Raw genomic sequence first — 12,664 nt, 5'->3', positions numbered from 1 at the left:
CGCGTCTGGGAGACCGCTGGAAAATGGATTGTGGTTTGGAAAATCACAAATCGCGTCGGGACGACCGCTGGAAAATGGTTTTTGATTTGGAAAATCACAAAGCGCGTCTGGGAGACCGCTGGAAAATGGATTGTGGTTTGGAAAATCACAAAGCGCGTCGGGACGACCGCTGGAAAATGGTTTGTGGTTTGGAAAATCACAAAGCGCGTCGGGACGACCGCTGGAAAATGGTTTGTGGTTTGGAAAATCACAAAGCGCGTCGGGACGACCGCTGGAAAATGGATTGTGGTTTGTAAAATCACAAAGCGCGTCGGGATGACCGCTGGAACATGGATTGTGGTTTGGAAAATCACAAAGCGCGTCTGGAAGACCGCTGGAAAATGGATTGTGGTTTGGAAAATGTGCGTCTGGGAGACCGCTGGAAAATGGATTTTGGCTTGGAAAACAGTAAAGCGCAATTGAGTGACTGCCGAAAAAAAGGGTTGACAATCTAAAAAATCCGGGAGTCCGGGAAGTATAGATTTTGGTTAACATAAATTTATACAATAAATTATTGGCAGTGGCTGATTTTCTACCCGCCGCTGTCACATCCAGGCGCTATAGTAAATGCGCAAAATAGCCAGCAAGAGTTGACCACCAGAAATTTGTATGGCGAAGGACATCTAACGCGGGTTTTCTCAAAATTAGAAACGTTTCATGAAAAACTATTTGGTACCGGTTATGTAGGACGGTGTCCGCTACTACGCCTACCAAATATTTTTTTGATGAAGGTGCTTAATTTTGAGAAATCGAACCTTAGATGCCTTTCGCCATACTGATTTCAGAAAGTTAACTCCTAATGTGCCGCTGTAAGCACGCTCAAAGCAGGCGATTCATTGACAATGTACATAAAACCACAAGTTTAGCTTATTCTAACGAAAGCTGAGAAATTGGCAACACTATCATATGCGACAAAGATGTTTGAAAAGCGAAATAGATTACATATCTTGAAGTTTATTTTGGCATTTACTGACTTAGTAGTCATAGCAGAATTGCCCGTTGAATCAGATATCCGAAATTCACGAAGTTAAAAAAAAACGTTTCCAGCTTTCACAAAGCTATTAGTTTGGAGTTGTTGGAAAATAGTACTAGTTACCAAAAATTAGAGTTTCCATTTCCCGGCCATTTTCGTTGTCCCGGGATTCGGGATGAACTTGTTCGTATATCCCGGGAAATCCCGGGATCCCGGGATTTTTCGATGTTTCCTTAGAAAACTAATTTTTGATTTAAAAACGATTTTATTCAATGTTTAGGGGTAAAGTACATATTTAAAAAAGGGAGATAATAAAGACTTCAAATTGGAACTCAATTCAATTCTAATTTGAATCGATTCTTTCGAAAAAAAAACGACTTCAAGAAGCAAATAATATTCACGTTTTTCTTGGAAGGTAGAGTACCCTTTTGGAATATATGATCGCCGAGTTCGAGAAGAAGGGTTCGCTGGTGGTTGAAGTCGGCTTGACCGTTTGCATTGTTTTGAATATGCATTGGGTTTAGACAGTTGCTGGGATTGCATTTAATACCCTGGTGACGAAAGATGGAAGATGCGCAGTAGAATCGTACTGGGCCCATAACCTATTGGAGATATGGGAACCCCCTCACAAAGAAAACACAATACTAGAGTATCCTCCAACCCATGGCAGGCTACTAATTGATACTTTTGCCAAGAGCTGCAGCTCTTCCTAATCTTGATGTTAATCGTTAATTTATCGTTATCGCCGATAAAGTTAATTGTGTTCAACGTAATCGGTTGCAGCGATAAAGATGAATCAACTCAACTATTATCGGAGTTCGATAATTTAACGTAAGTTAGCTCGATAATTTAACAATAATGGGGTTAATAGATTACGCGATTAAAGTTGGTATATAATTTTGACTGAAGCCGAGAATTGGACAAATTTATTGCACCCTGTTAACCAGAGTTGATTTTGATCGAAGCAATACACAAAAAAAATTAAGCAGGGCATCGGGGTAGGACCACTTGTACTTGCGCATGTGCTGGAAAGTTTGTTGTCCGAACGTCGATTGGAAGGACATGAATTGGATCAAGAATTGTTTTGGAGGCAAGAAGCTCAGGAAGAAAGACTCAATGTTGGGCGGCGCGAGGAGATTAGCAAGGCGAATATCAGCTAGTGTACACAACCTCGCTGTAGACGGGATATAGGGAGGAAGCAGGCGCCAAATAGTTGTAGATACTTGTAGATACTGTATAGATACTAGATACTTGTCGTTTAATTAATAAGAGAGCTGTAGCTGCTGAATAATGTACCAGTCAGTGGTATAGGGGAATCTAATATTTTTTGTGAAGGTGTTCTATTAACTATCTTCGATATTTTCATGTCTGTTCCTCTCTTACTAATTTAATAATAAGATGATAAGAAAATTATTTTGAGCTTTTTAGTGGAATGTCTTCACTTGGCCGTCTTCAGTCAAGTACGAAACACTGAAGACGGCCTTACTGTTGAGGTCGAAATATGTATCTGTCAAGATACAATTATGTGGTGGAATTCAATGGGATTGTACAAACTCGTCTTATGACAAAATAAGATGATATCAATTGTGCATCACAAAGAACCTTGGCTCCTTATACTTGCCTGAGCCAACCAAATAGACGAACTTGGAAAAAAAACCATGTCTCAAATCAAAAAATCATGGGAGGTATAAAAATATGATATGAGTTTATCACCTAATTTGGGTTTCGCGTTCTAAACAAATAACTTTTGTAATAAGAAAAATTACACTGTTTGCGAACCGGAAATGAAACAGTATTGTTTGTCCCGGGAATCCCGGGATTTTCGGGATTTCAAAAAATAATATCCCGGGAATCGGGAAATCCCGAATTTTCCTAAATCCCAGGATTTTTTGTCCCGGGATGTCCCGGGATGGAAACTCTACCAAAAATCTAAAATTGAGGTATCGCTATCTTTTTTAAATAAATCATTTTCTAGGCGGTTGTTCGGAAGTTTAACATCGACATGTTGAAGGTCAGTTTGATGGTGTTGCTATACACGAGGCTGATAGTTGGATTTATTGGGCGGACTAAGTTACTTAGATTATTGCTATGATCTATTCTGCCGTTCTACACATAATTGTCCCATGTTACCTTTGATGAAAAAATCCAAACTCGAGTAAATTTGTCCCACTAAATTTCAGGTTCGATTAGATCTTAAAATTTAACAAATATTTTTGGGATGTTATGAGCATAGGCAGAACTTTTCCAGGACATAAAATGAATCACTACTTATTCAAACGGTTTTCAGTCTCTATTATCATCAAACAACAACTTCATTTTTTCAGTGGGACAAATTGACTCGAGTTTGAGGTTTTTCATCAAAGGTAACATGGGACAATTATGCGTAGAACGGCAGTATTGTTGTTCTGCAATTTAAAATCGTGGTTAAGTCAAGCTTATTTTGGAGTTCAGTTTTCAAATGAAACATGTTCAACGTACAACTTCGTCTTACGAAAATGAACTTGAAGAAAAAATCACTCGTCCTATGCTAAAGGATTTTTTGTTCTTTTTTTGTGAGAGAAGAAGGGGTATGTGGGGTTTGAGTAAGTTACCATCAGCGTGTGATTATATATTACCACCTCAGCGTGTCAATCGGTGGACAGCAAGCCATGACTCGGCCTCTTCTCGTCCGATCTCGGTGGCGTGCACACGCACCGACGGAGAGCTGCTGTCATCGTTTTTCGCTCCAGACATTTGGAGGCACACAGAAACCTTGAAGCAACGGAAGTACGTCGACATAAGGTAAAGTGGGGCAAGATCGCCAATGTTGATTATGACTTAAGTGAGCATTATATTCGCATTATTATTACGAGAGATAGTTAACAATAATGTAAAACGCCTATACAACTGAACAACGCACTTTGATAACCTCACTTGTTCTTGAAATATTGATTTTAAAATGGTTTAGCTCAAATTCGAATTTTCTTATGATTTTGTAGTAAATTTAGGGTTTGAAGCCATTTAAGCCATTTAATGTCGGCACGACTATTGCAACGAAACGTATACGAGGAAACCTCTACGTTCTGGATATAGTGGCTTCGTCGTCTCTGTCACATCAGTGAAAGCGTTAGGCCACTCTGGTGCGCGAAAATGTGGTGTATGTTTCAACCCGGGGAAGATTAGTTTCAGTAACGTTTGTGTTCTTGGTAAACACCGCCGGAAACCATCCAATTATGCAAAAGATCGGGCAACCGCAACCATTGGTAAGGGCGTGGACCAATTGATCGAACCTATTTCTGCTACTTCGTCTCATTTATCATCCTTTTTGTTGCCATATGTCTGCTAAGAAAGAATTCAGAGCTTTTTCAAGTTTTTCTTGAGCTAGCGGCGATGACAACAGCGGCATTGGGCACCAAAATTTCAAAACTTACTTTGAACCAAGGACGTGAATATTGTTCCAATAGCCAAAAGTAGTATTACAAAACGACGGGAATCCAGATTGAACCGGTACCCTACTCACCCTTCCCGGTAAAAATACAGTAAGCCGTTTGGCATAAAGACCATTTGACAAAATGCCCACAAAGTAAAAGTTAATCGTATGAAATACAATTTCCATTTCTTTAAAAGTATGTATTTGCCCGGAATAAGGCAAAAGGGTAGATGACCCCTTCTTCGCGGAAAAAGACGAAGCGTATAAAATTTCTTTTCTACGCGTACGATTGGAATAAGACGAATGAGCAGATGATTCATCTTTTAGAGCACACAATTTCTCCTCTTAACGCGGAAGAACGCACGCATTTTTTTGGGTAGATCTTTCATACATTCGAAGTACGCATTTGCCCGTAAAATGGCAAGAGTAAATGACAACTTCTTTAAAAAAAATGACATTTGTCAGGAATAAGGCAAATTAGTAGATTATTTCTACCAGAATTGAGCAAAAAAAAAATATTCCTTAAACACGTTTATGCTCAGAATAAGGCAAAAGACAGATGACTCTTGGAAAGAATGCATCTGCTTAAAGTTTTTATTATTCTTTTAGCTTTTATGCCAAATGGTCGTTTGCCTCGTTATGACAACATGGGCCTAAAATCATTATGACTATTTTGTTTTAATATGCTAAATGGTTTTTATGCCAAATGGCCCCTACACTACTAAAAATCCACACATATTTATTGGCAAAAATCCATAGATTTAACTTATGATGCATATCAGTGCACACATAACCATTCTCCACGCGAACTACTAATAAAATATATATATCCAAATAAACTTTATGTGTGGTCTCGTGTTAGCAATTATTTAATTTATGTGTGGTTCTATATCGATTATATTAGGGTGGAGCTATTGCAAAAATTTATAACAGCGACACATATATCTTATATAGATATTTTTGGCAGTGTAGCTATTAAACTAGATTATGCCAAACTGCATTATGCCATTTGGGGTAGCACCAGACGGTCCACTATAGGTCATTTTACCCTAGTAACGCAAATTCAATTCTATGTGGTTCAATCTTCAAAACGAATTCCATTTCTACTAAGAATGCAATCCAGTTCCAATTAGTACAATCACACTGTTATGTAATTAATAATTACATAGCTTGAACGTATAAACGTGCTGATAAAATTTGTACCGTTTTTGTAGACGTAGATGATTGCGAGGTAACGATATCATCTGTCTTGTCAAGTGACAGAATCCACTAAGGATAGCCAAATCCAGATCTGAACTCCAGCCATGCTTTATAAAAAGCAAACAATGACCCTTGTGGCAAGAAACTTAGTTTTGCTTCAGTTTATCGAATTGCAATTATTGCGTTCAGTTCGATTTAAGAATAATCAACTTTTCAGTTAGTTTTTGAAGATCTGTGGTTTCAACACGCAATAACTTCTATCTATCTGCTGTGGAATGACACTTCTGTTTTCTGCAATTTCACACGCATTCCGACACGACGGTGAATGACTAATTTTCATAACAAAAAATGTAAACAACTTTGTTTCGTGTCGCTTTGACACTCCTTGTGACATTGTCACAGTTTGTCCACCTTTTCTCGTCTCCCAGTAAGCCACCCATCAACCAGGCTGTCAATCAAACTCATCACGTGTACCATTAGTGGGGTACCCGTCGCATGTGTCTTCGCTGATGATCTTCGCCCCGCTAACTTGCTACATTTCCATTTCAATAAATAGGTTCAGCTCGAAAGATGTTGAGCGTTGGTCGTTTCTTGTCAACAGATCATCACGTTCACCAACAGCTTCGATTGTGATTGCGGTCGAGCATAACATGATTCGTTTGTTAGGCAACGTTTACACCGTTTTTGTTGATGCCACTGTTGGCATTCCCGTTGCTGCTGCTACTTACGCGGCTACCGTTTGCCCCATTCCCCACCACCGCCGCCGCGTTCGCGGCCGCTTTCAGTCCGGCTGCCACTTTCTCGATGGTCTTTTTGCCACCAACACCAGCGCTGCTGGTTGAGCTCACGTTATCGTTTTTGCCGGCGCTGCTGCCGATGTTATTCCCATTAAAATTTGACACTGCAGCCGATGCACCGTTGCCATTGGTAGTGGTAGTCTTGCCGCTACCGCAGGCGCTAACCAACGTGCTTGTATTCGTTTTCGCCAGCGAAGTCGGAATTGAATCGGCTCCCGTGTTGGTGCCGTTATTATTCACACTTGATTTCTGCCCTACCACCGTCCCTGCATTCACGATGTTTGTTTTCATGTTTACGTTCATGATTCTTGCCACCGCCGCCGCGTTCGGTGACGTGGGTGAGAAAGATGTTATCGTGCTGCTACAACCGGGTGAGGATGCAACTGCGGAGAAGGATGCTGCCGGTGAGATGCTGGCGGAGGTGCTACCTATCGTAATCGTTTGATTACGAAACGCCAGTGCTGATGGGTTCGGTATGCTGCGAACCGATGGGTTTAGTTGACGGACTGTGGTGTTACGATTTCGATTGATCTCGGCTAGTTTGGGCATCGGAATCGATTTTCCAGCCGCCGTTGTCGTCACCGTCGAGTTAGATGAAGGACTGCTGGTGGCAAGCTTAGGGATGGCACTGGAATTATTGCTGATGGCAAACCCAATCATTTCTGGTGGGAGCTTCAGTCCAGGAATGCTACTGTGCAGCTTAGCCATCACACCTGACCCGGCTTTGATCATAGAGGCAGCTGATGTTTGGATGAGTGAATTGATCAATTCCATTCGGCTGCTATCAATGTCGGGCCGTTTGTCAACGTTCGCTCTCGACTTGGACTCATTTCCATTCAATTTTGGCGTCAAACTGTCACTGCCTTCCAGGATAATCAAATCGTCATTTGCACGTGTCGTCAGATCTAGAGCACCGCCAGAGTCCTGACTTGTAGCGCACGTTGTTGACAGGTTAGAAGAACTGTTTGTGCTCGAACTGGTGACTTGAAAAATGGAGGGTGAAATCGGCGACGTCGGGTGCTCCGGCATGGATGCGGATTTTTTAATTTTAATCAATGGTATGGTGGGTGGTGGAGGTCGTGTTGCTTTTGTTGTAGCGGACGTTGTTTTCGAGGCCATTTGAGGCTTATCGGCTACTGGTGCACTGGATGGTATTCTGACTATTTCCAACGCAGGGCGATTATCAACAGGTATGGGTTGCGGAACGGTGTCTGTCATTTTGGTAACACTTATTGACGATGGAGGTAGTAGTAGACTTGGGACAGGCTTTTTCGTGTTAACCTCCTTTGTGTAGGTGGAGCTGATTGGCGATTTATAAGGTACATCGTTTGCGGAGGTCGGTAGTCTGTTGGGGTTGCCATTTTTCGCCAAACTAGCTCCCTTTACAAAATTAAACATTGGAGCGTAGATTGGCTTTTTGAGGAACTGATTTTGTGAGTTCAGTTCCATCAAATCTACCCGCGGGGTCTTTGGAGGGACATTGTTGTTGTCGACACTGATTGACCTTTTAAATGCGGGATTCACATTTCTTGGCGGACACATATTTGTACTGTTGTTGGCGTTTGAGGGTACGACCTTCTTCGGTGTACTGTGGAAGGTTAGCGACGGATAGCTTGGAGTATGTCTAGGGCTAAATACTTGTGATTGTGCCGTCACCCTCTGCTGAGGCTTTGGAATGCTATTAGTGGAAACCGTTCGGTTGTTTGTTGTAGTGGGGATCATCACTGGAGGTTTCATGCTAGGCACGGTTGAAATCGGTTTAGTAGGAACCAACGGAGGCATTGGCACTTTAGACACGGAAAGTGGGTTTCCTTCAAGCCTACTTGTTGAAATAATTTGTACATCATTATCCTTATCAATAAATCCGGTTTTCGCTTGAACGCTCTGAATAAGACTGTTGATTGTGGGGGAGTTGTCGGAGAGGTTCTTATCGAGATTTGGAATGTAAACCATCGGTTTGTGACGAATTGCTCGCATCTCATTAATCTTTGCTTTGGTAGAGCCGTCCGTTCCACTAAGCGACGGTAAGTTTGGCAGCTCGTTTACCCTCGTCGCAACCGTGGTCGATTTTTCTGCGACATTTGGAGGTGCCATTGGCCATACTTCCGTCGTGGGTTGCTCGATAATTTTCACATCATCATCATCGTCTCCCTTCGTTATGTCAATCACCTTTGAGCTATCCTCTTTCGGTGTTGTCTGCATTGTTGCTGCAGTAGGAACAGTGGAGGCCAACGACGAGGTTGACGGAGAAGGTGGTGGTGGTGCCGGTAGAGATGATGACGGTGAAACTTCCGCGTTGTGTTTTGTCGGCTCTTTCGACGAATGCGGCGGTACTTCCTCGCTCGGCTTGCGTTCGTGTTTCGATGGTTTTTCGGTGAGTTTGACCTTCATTTTCAAACTCTCATCGTGCTGTGATGAAATTTCGGCATGTAATTTTCTTCGCTTGCCACCGGGTTCTTTGGAGTGTTTTGCCTTCTTGCGCTTGCGGTGGAAGGATGGGTCTGGAGAAGTAGAGGTTGAACTCTTTTTCTTCTTCTTTTGCCCGCTATCGTTGGTGCAAATCTTGTGGACTGGTTTCAGGCCAATTGTTTTGGCGTACTCTTCTATGTCTATCGAGGGAACATCGCCAGATCGGACACTGTCATCTGGTTTTGGCCATATTGGAGATTTGCCAGACGTGGACGAAGACGTCGTTGGAGACGTTGCAGCTGAAGAGGACGTCGATGATGAATGAACCGATTTAGGTGATTTCTCACTATCCGGTTTTGGGATAGTAATTTTTGTTTTCAGACTAGGTAGCTCAATTTTCAACTTAGGAACCTCTTTTCGCAGCGTTTCAGCACTGCTGGAAAGTGGTGAAACAACCATTTGCTTCTTCAAATTTACATAACACTTCAACTCGGATGACTTTTCACTCTTTTCATTCTTCTCACCTACAGCAGTGCCAGTACTAGAAGCCGTTATCGCCACCGGAGCACCGTTGCTTTCGCTCCGTGGCGATGAAGATTTAAATTTTTCATGCTTGGTTTTTGCTACACATACCGGCTGAGTCGCGGCCAGTTCATTGCCAGCCTGGCTGGTGGTGGCCCCATTCCCGTACACTTTGTTTCGACTATTGTCTTCGGAGAACTTTTTTCCGCTAGAATCGCTGGGAATGCTATAATCATTATTTATTTTATTGTGTTTTTTAGCGTTTTGTGACTCGAGTTTTTTCGAGTCATCACCCGGAACGGTTCCACTTTTGACGTTTGCAGGTACAACCGCTTTCGGGGAGGATGAGCCCACACCGACCGACGACGTAGTCGTTTCGTAATCGCTATATCGAATATCATTGCTCCGAAGCCGTTTGAAATCACCGAAGCTGACCGTTGCACTCGAACTGCTCTGTTTAGGAGATTTGCTTGCCTTAGCATCACTCTTTGAATAAACAATCTTCACATCACTTTTATCACTCTTCTTCGGGACCAACACTAGCTTTAACGATTCTTTTTCCTTCTTTTCGCCTGTTCCTTTGTCTGACTTGTTACTTTTCGTGATTATCAATTTGCTATCGTATTTACTATAACAACTAGCCTCAGAACGTTGAGCACACGGTTTCACACTTGGTTCCGTGGGCACTATGTTCGCTTCATTGTTTACACGTTTGACAGCGTCTTGCACGGCGCTCACTTTGATCTGGCTGTCAGCCTCTTTGGTTGCCACGGTTGAGCTCGTAGGAACTTTGTCACCGGTGTCACCGGCGCTGGCAGCTGTGGCGGTTTTGCTCGGTGACGTTGACGTTGGCTTTGACGATGACGACGGGGACGATGACGATGACGACGTCGACGACGACGATGATGCCGCACTACCTTGGTTCGGCTCACTGAAGTTGGTCGCGCTGCTTCTGCCGGTGCTATTATTAGCGTCGCGTTCGCCTCCGCTATTTTTATTGTTTTCGTTGCTATTTTTATCGCTGCCCACTTTGTACGCTGCGGTATTTGCTGTCGGGCTTGTGGTCGGATGGATGAATATCCGATAGTAGAGACGCATGAGGGAGCTCTGGAATTGGAGAATTACAAACAAATCATTAGTCATAAACGTGAATAGGATCGACTGTTACAGTGGTTTAAATGGGCATGTCAATGAATTCTATGAATAAATCAAGCCTATTACACGTAAAAAAATTTAATGTTATTTATTATTAATATTTCTAATACCTTTTTGCCAAAGTAGGCTCTTAATGATATGTATAAGAAAAAACTTATACATCGCATTAGTCACATACAATCCGAAACTTATATTTTTCATTAACTTATGAATGTTATTAGCTTTTTGGTATGGGATCATTCATTAGGTGGCATAATAAAGAGTATAAGTATTTTCGAATGGTTTTTTGCCAAAACATATAAGGTTATTTTTTTACGTGTACAGTTTGATGCAATGCAGCACTATCAAAATTGTTGATAAGTGATCTAGAATTATAACAAATTCGCTTCAACTAAGCTTAAATACAAACCTGGCTGTCGACTAAGTCACGTACGCCAAGTAAAAACGTAAAATCCTCGCATTTTTTCAAGGATTTCTCCGTTTAACTTCCTACCGACGGATGACAACAGTAAGTAAAGATTCGCCACCGGCACGCTAAAACGTTTATCATGTTTTCAATATTCATCACATACACACACGCACACTCAACTCAACTCGACTAGTCGTAACCCAGGTCGCTAATCATTCCAGCCGTGGGTACTTTATCACTGCAATCTCTCAACATAATTACTATTAATTATTTTCGTTCCGCCACTTCCCAGCTATTGCTACGTAGGACGGGTTGCGCAGGGACGACGGCGATTCATGGCAGTCACTCTTCATTATCGGACCAGCAGCAGCCAGCCGCTATTCAACTTTGGCCGTAATTACAGCATCGTAATGAAATACGAATTGAGCGCTTCGGCAAAAGTCGAAAGAGGGAATAAAGAGTTGTTGAAGAATAAGGTGTAAATCATCACTCCTAAGAAACATTATGTTATACAGAAATATCCCAATTTTATCATTTTGAATTTTCGGGTGGTAAAATAGGAAATGTGACAAAACCGGAGAAAATTTTATTTTAAATTTTTAAATTAATTAATTTATTTAATCAGTTTATGCGTTGGAAAGGCTAAATGCGTGAGCGGCACCGGTTATTTCTTGTCGAAAGGGTTTACAAAATCCTTGACAGGCACTCAGAAATGATTTATGGGGTGACAAATTGGGTCAATTACGTGATAAAATCAGGGGTCTACAAAATCTAAGAGTGATCAAACTGGGTCCACACTGCACTGTTAAATTATTTCCATTATATGAAAAGAAATGGGGGATTCTGGTCGAAGTATTAATTGAAATATATTAGGCAGAATCATTCGAGTCACATACAAAGATCTTGATAAGTAAATCCAACTACAATTGCTGGTGATTCTGGTTGTTGAGTTAAAGTGAATATTTTTCAATTTCTTTATTTGAGTTCATCACCAAGAAAGTTAATATTATTAAACTATATTGTCACATTGAAGTGCTGCAGCGTGGACCTTCAGCGCCCTGGATTGCTAAAGTATCCATAAAAATCCAAGAAACATCTCGAAATTCCAAGGAATCTCTGGAAAACTTATTATACTTGCGTAAATCAATAAATCAAGAAAAAAAAATCGGTGGCTTGTATGGCCTAATCTACGGTTTGAAGGTTCGGTCAATAAAATCCGATCAAGTGAGTTGATCGATGGAAGGAATCCGCAAATAATAGTTACAGAAATTTTTCAATACCGCCATGATATGGGTACCTTTTTTCAAAAAACGCGTAATCATTTTGGAAGACCCCGAGAATCCGGGATAGTGGAAATAAAGAGATATATTTCGTTTGCTTCAGATCACTCAAAAATATTTCTACCTTTACGAATGATAGAGAATATAATACGACTCGATAAACGAATAAAGGATCACGATTGGAAGCTTGGTACTGCAAGTCGCAGGTTGTGGCAAGATAATCTACGATGAATTACATCCCCGCAACTTCAACGACGTAGCGCTGCAGGAAATCTACTGGACAGAAAGTGTGAAAAGTGGGCATTGAGCTGGAAACCGGCTTCATATTGTTGGGCAAAATGCGCCAACGCGTGATTGGGCGGCAGCCAATCAATGCAAGGATGAGCAAACTGAGAATAAAAGGTTATTTCTTCAACTACCGTGCGGGGCCGAAATCCGTACAGCACCGAAATCCGTCCACCTCATGAGATA

General features: G+C 41.6%; 1 protein-coding gene across 3 annotated transcripts in view; it reads right to left on the bottom strand.

Annotated features, from left to right (window-relative positions):
* Nucleotides 1-2,661: 2,661 nt before the first annotated feature.
* LOC134211322 (uncharacterized) overlaps nt 2,662-12,664 on the bottom strand; it is a 230,187-nt gene continuing 220,184 nt past the window's right edge. For all 3 annotated transcript variants that reach the window (XM_062688081.1, XM_062688080.1, XM_062688082.1), the window contains one exon: nt 2,662-10,456. In XM_062688081.1, the coding sequence (XP_062544065.1) occupies nt 6,284-10,456 (4,173 nt within the window). In that variant the 3' untranslated portion in view covers nt 2,662-6,283. The remainder of the gene's footprint in view (nt 10,457-12,664) is intronic.

This window comes from Armigeres subalbatus, chromosome 2 (assembly GCF_024139115.2).
Source record: "Armigeres subalbatus isolate Guangzhou_Male chromosome 2, GZ_Asu_2, whole genome shotgun sequence".
Taxonomy (NCBI): domain Eukaryota; kingdom Metazoa; phylum Arthropoda; class Insecta; order Diptera; family Culicidae; genus Armigeres; species Armigeres subalbatus.
Note: the sequence above shows the minus strand (reverse complement) of the source record. Positions and strands in the feature narration are given on the sequence as shown.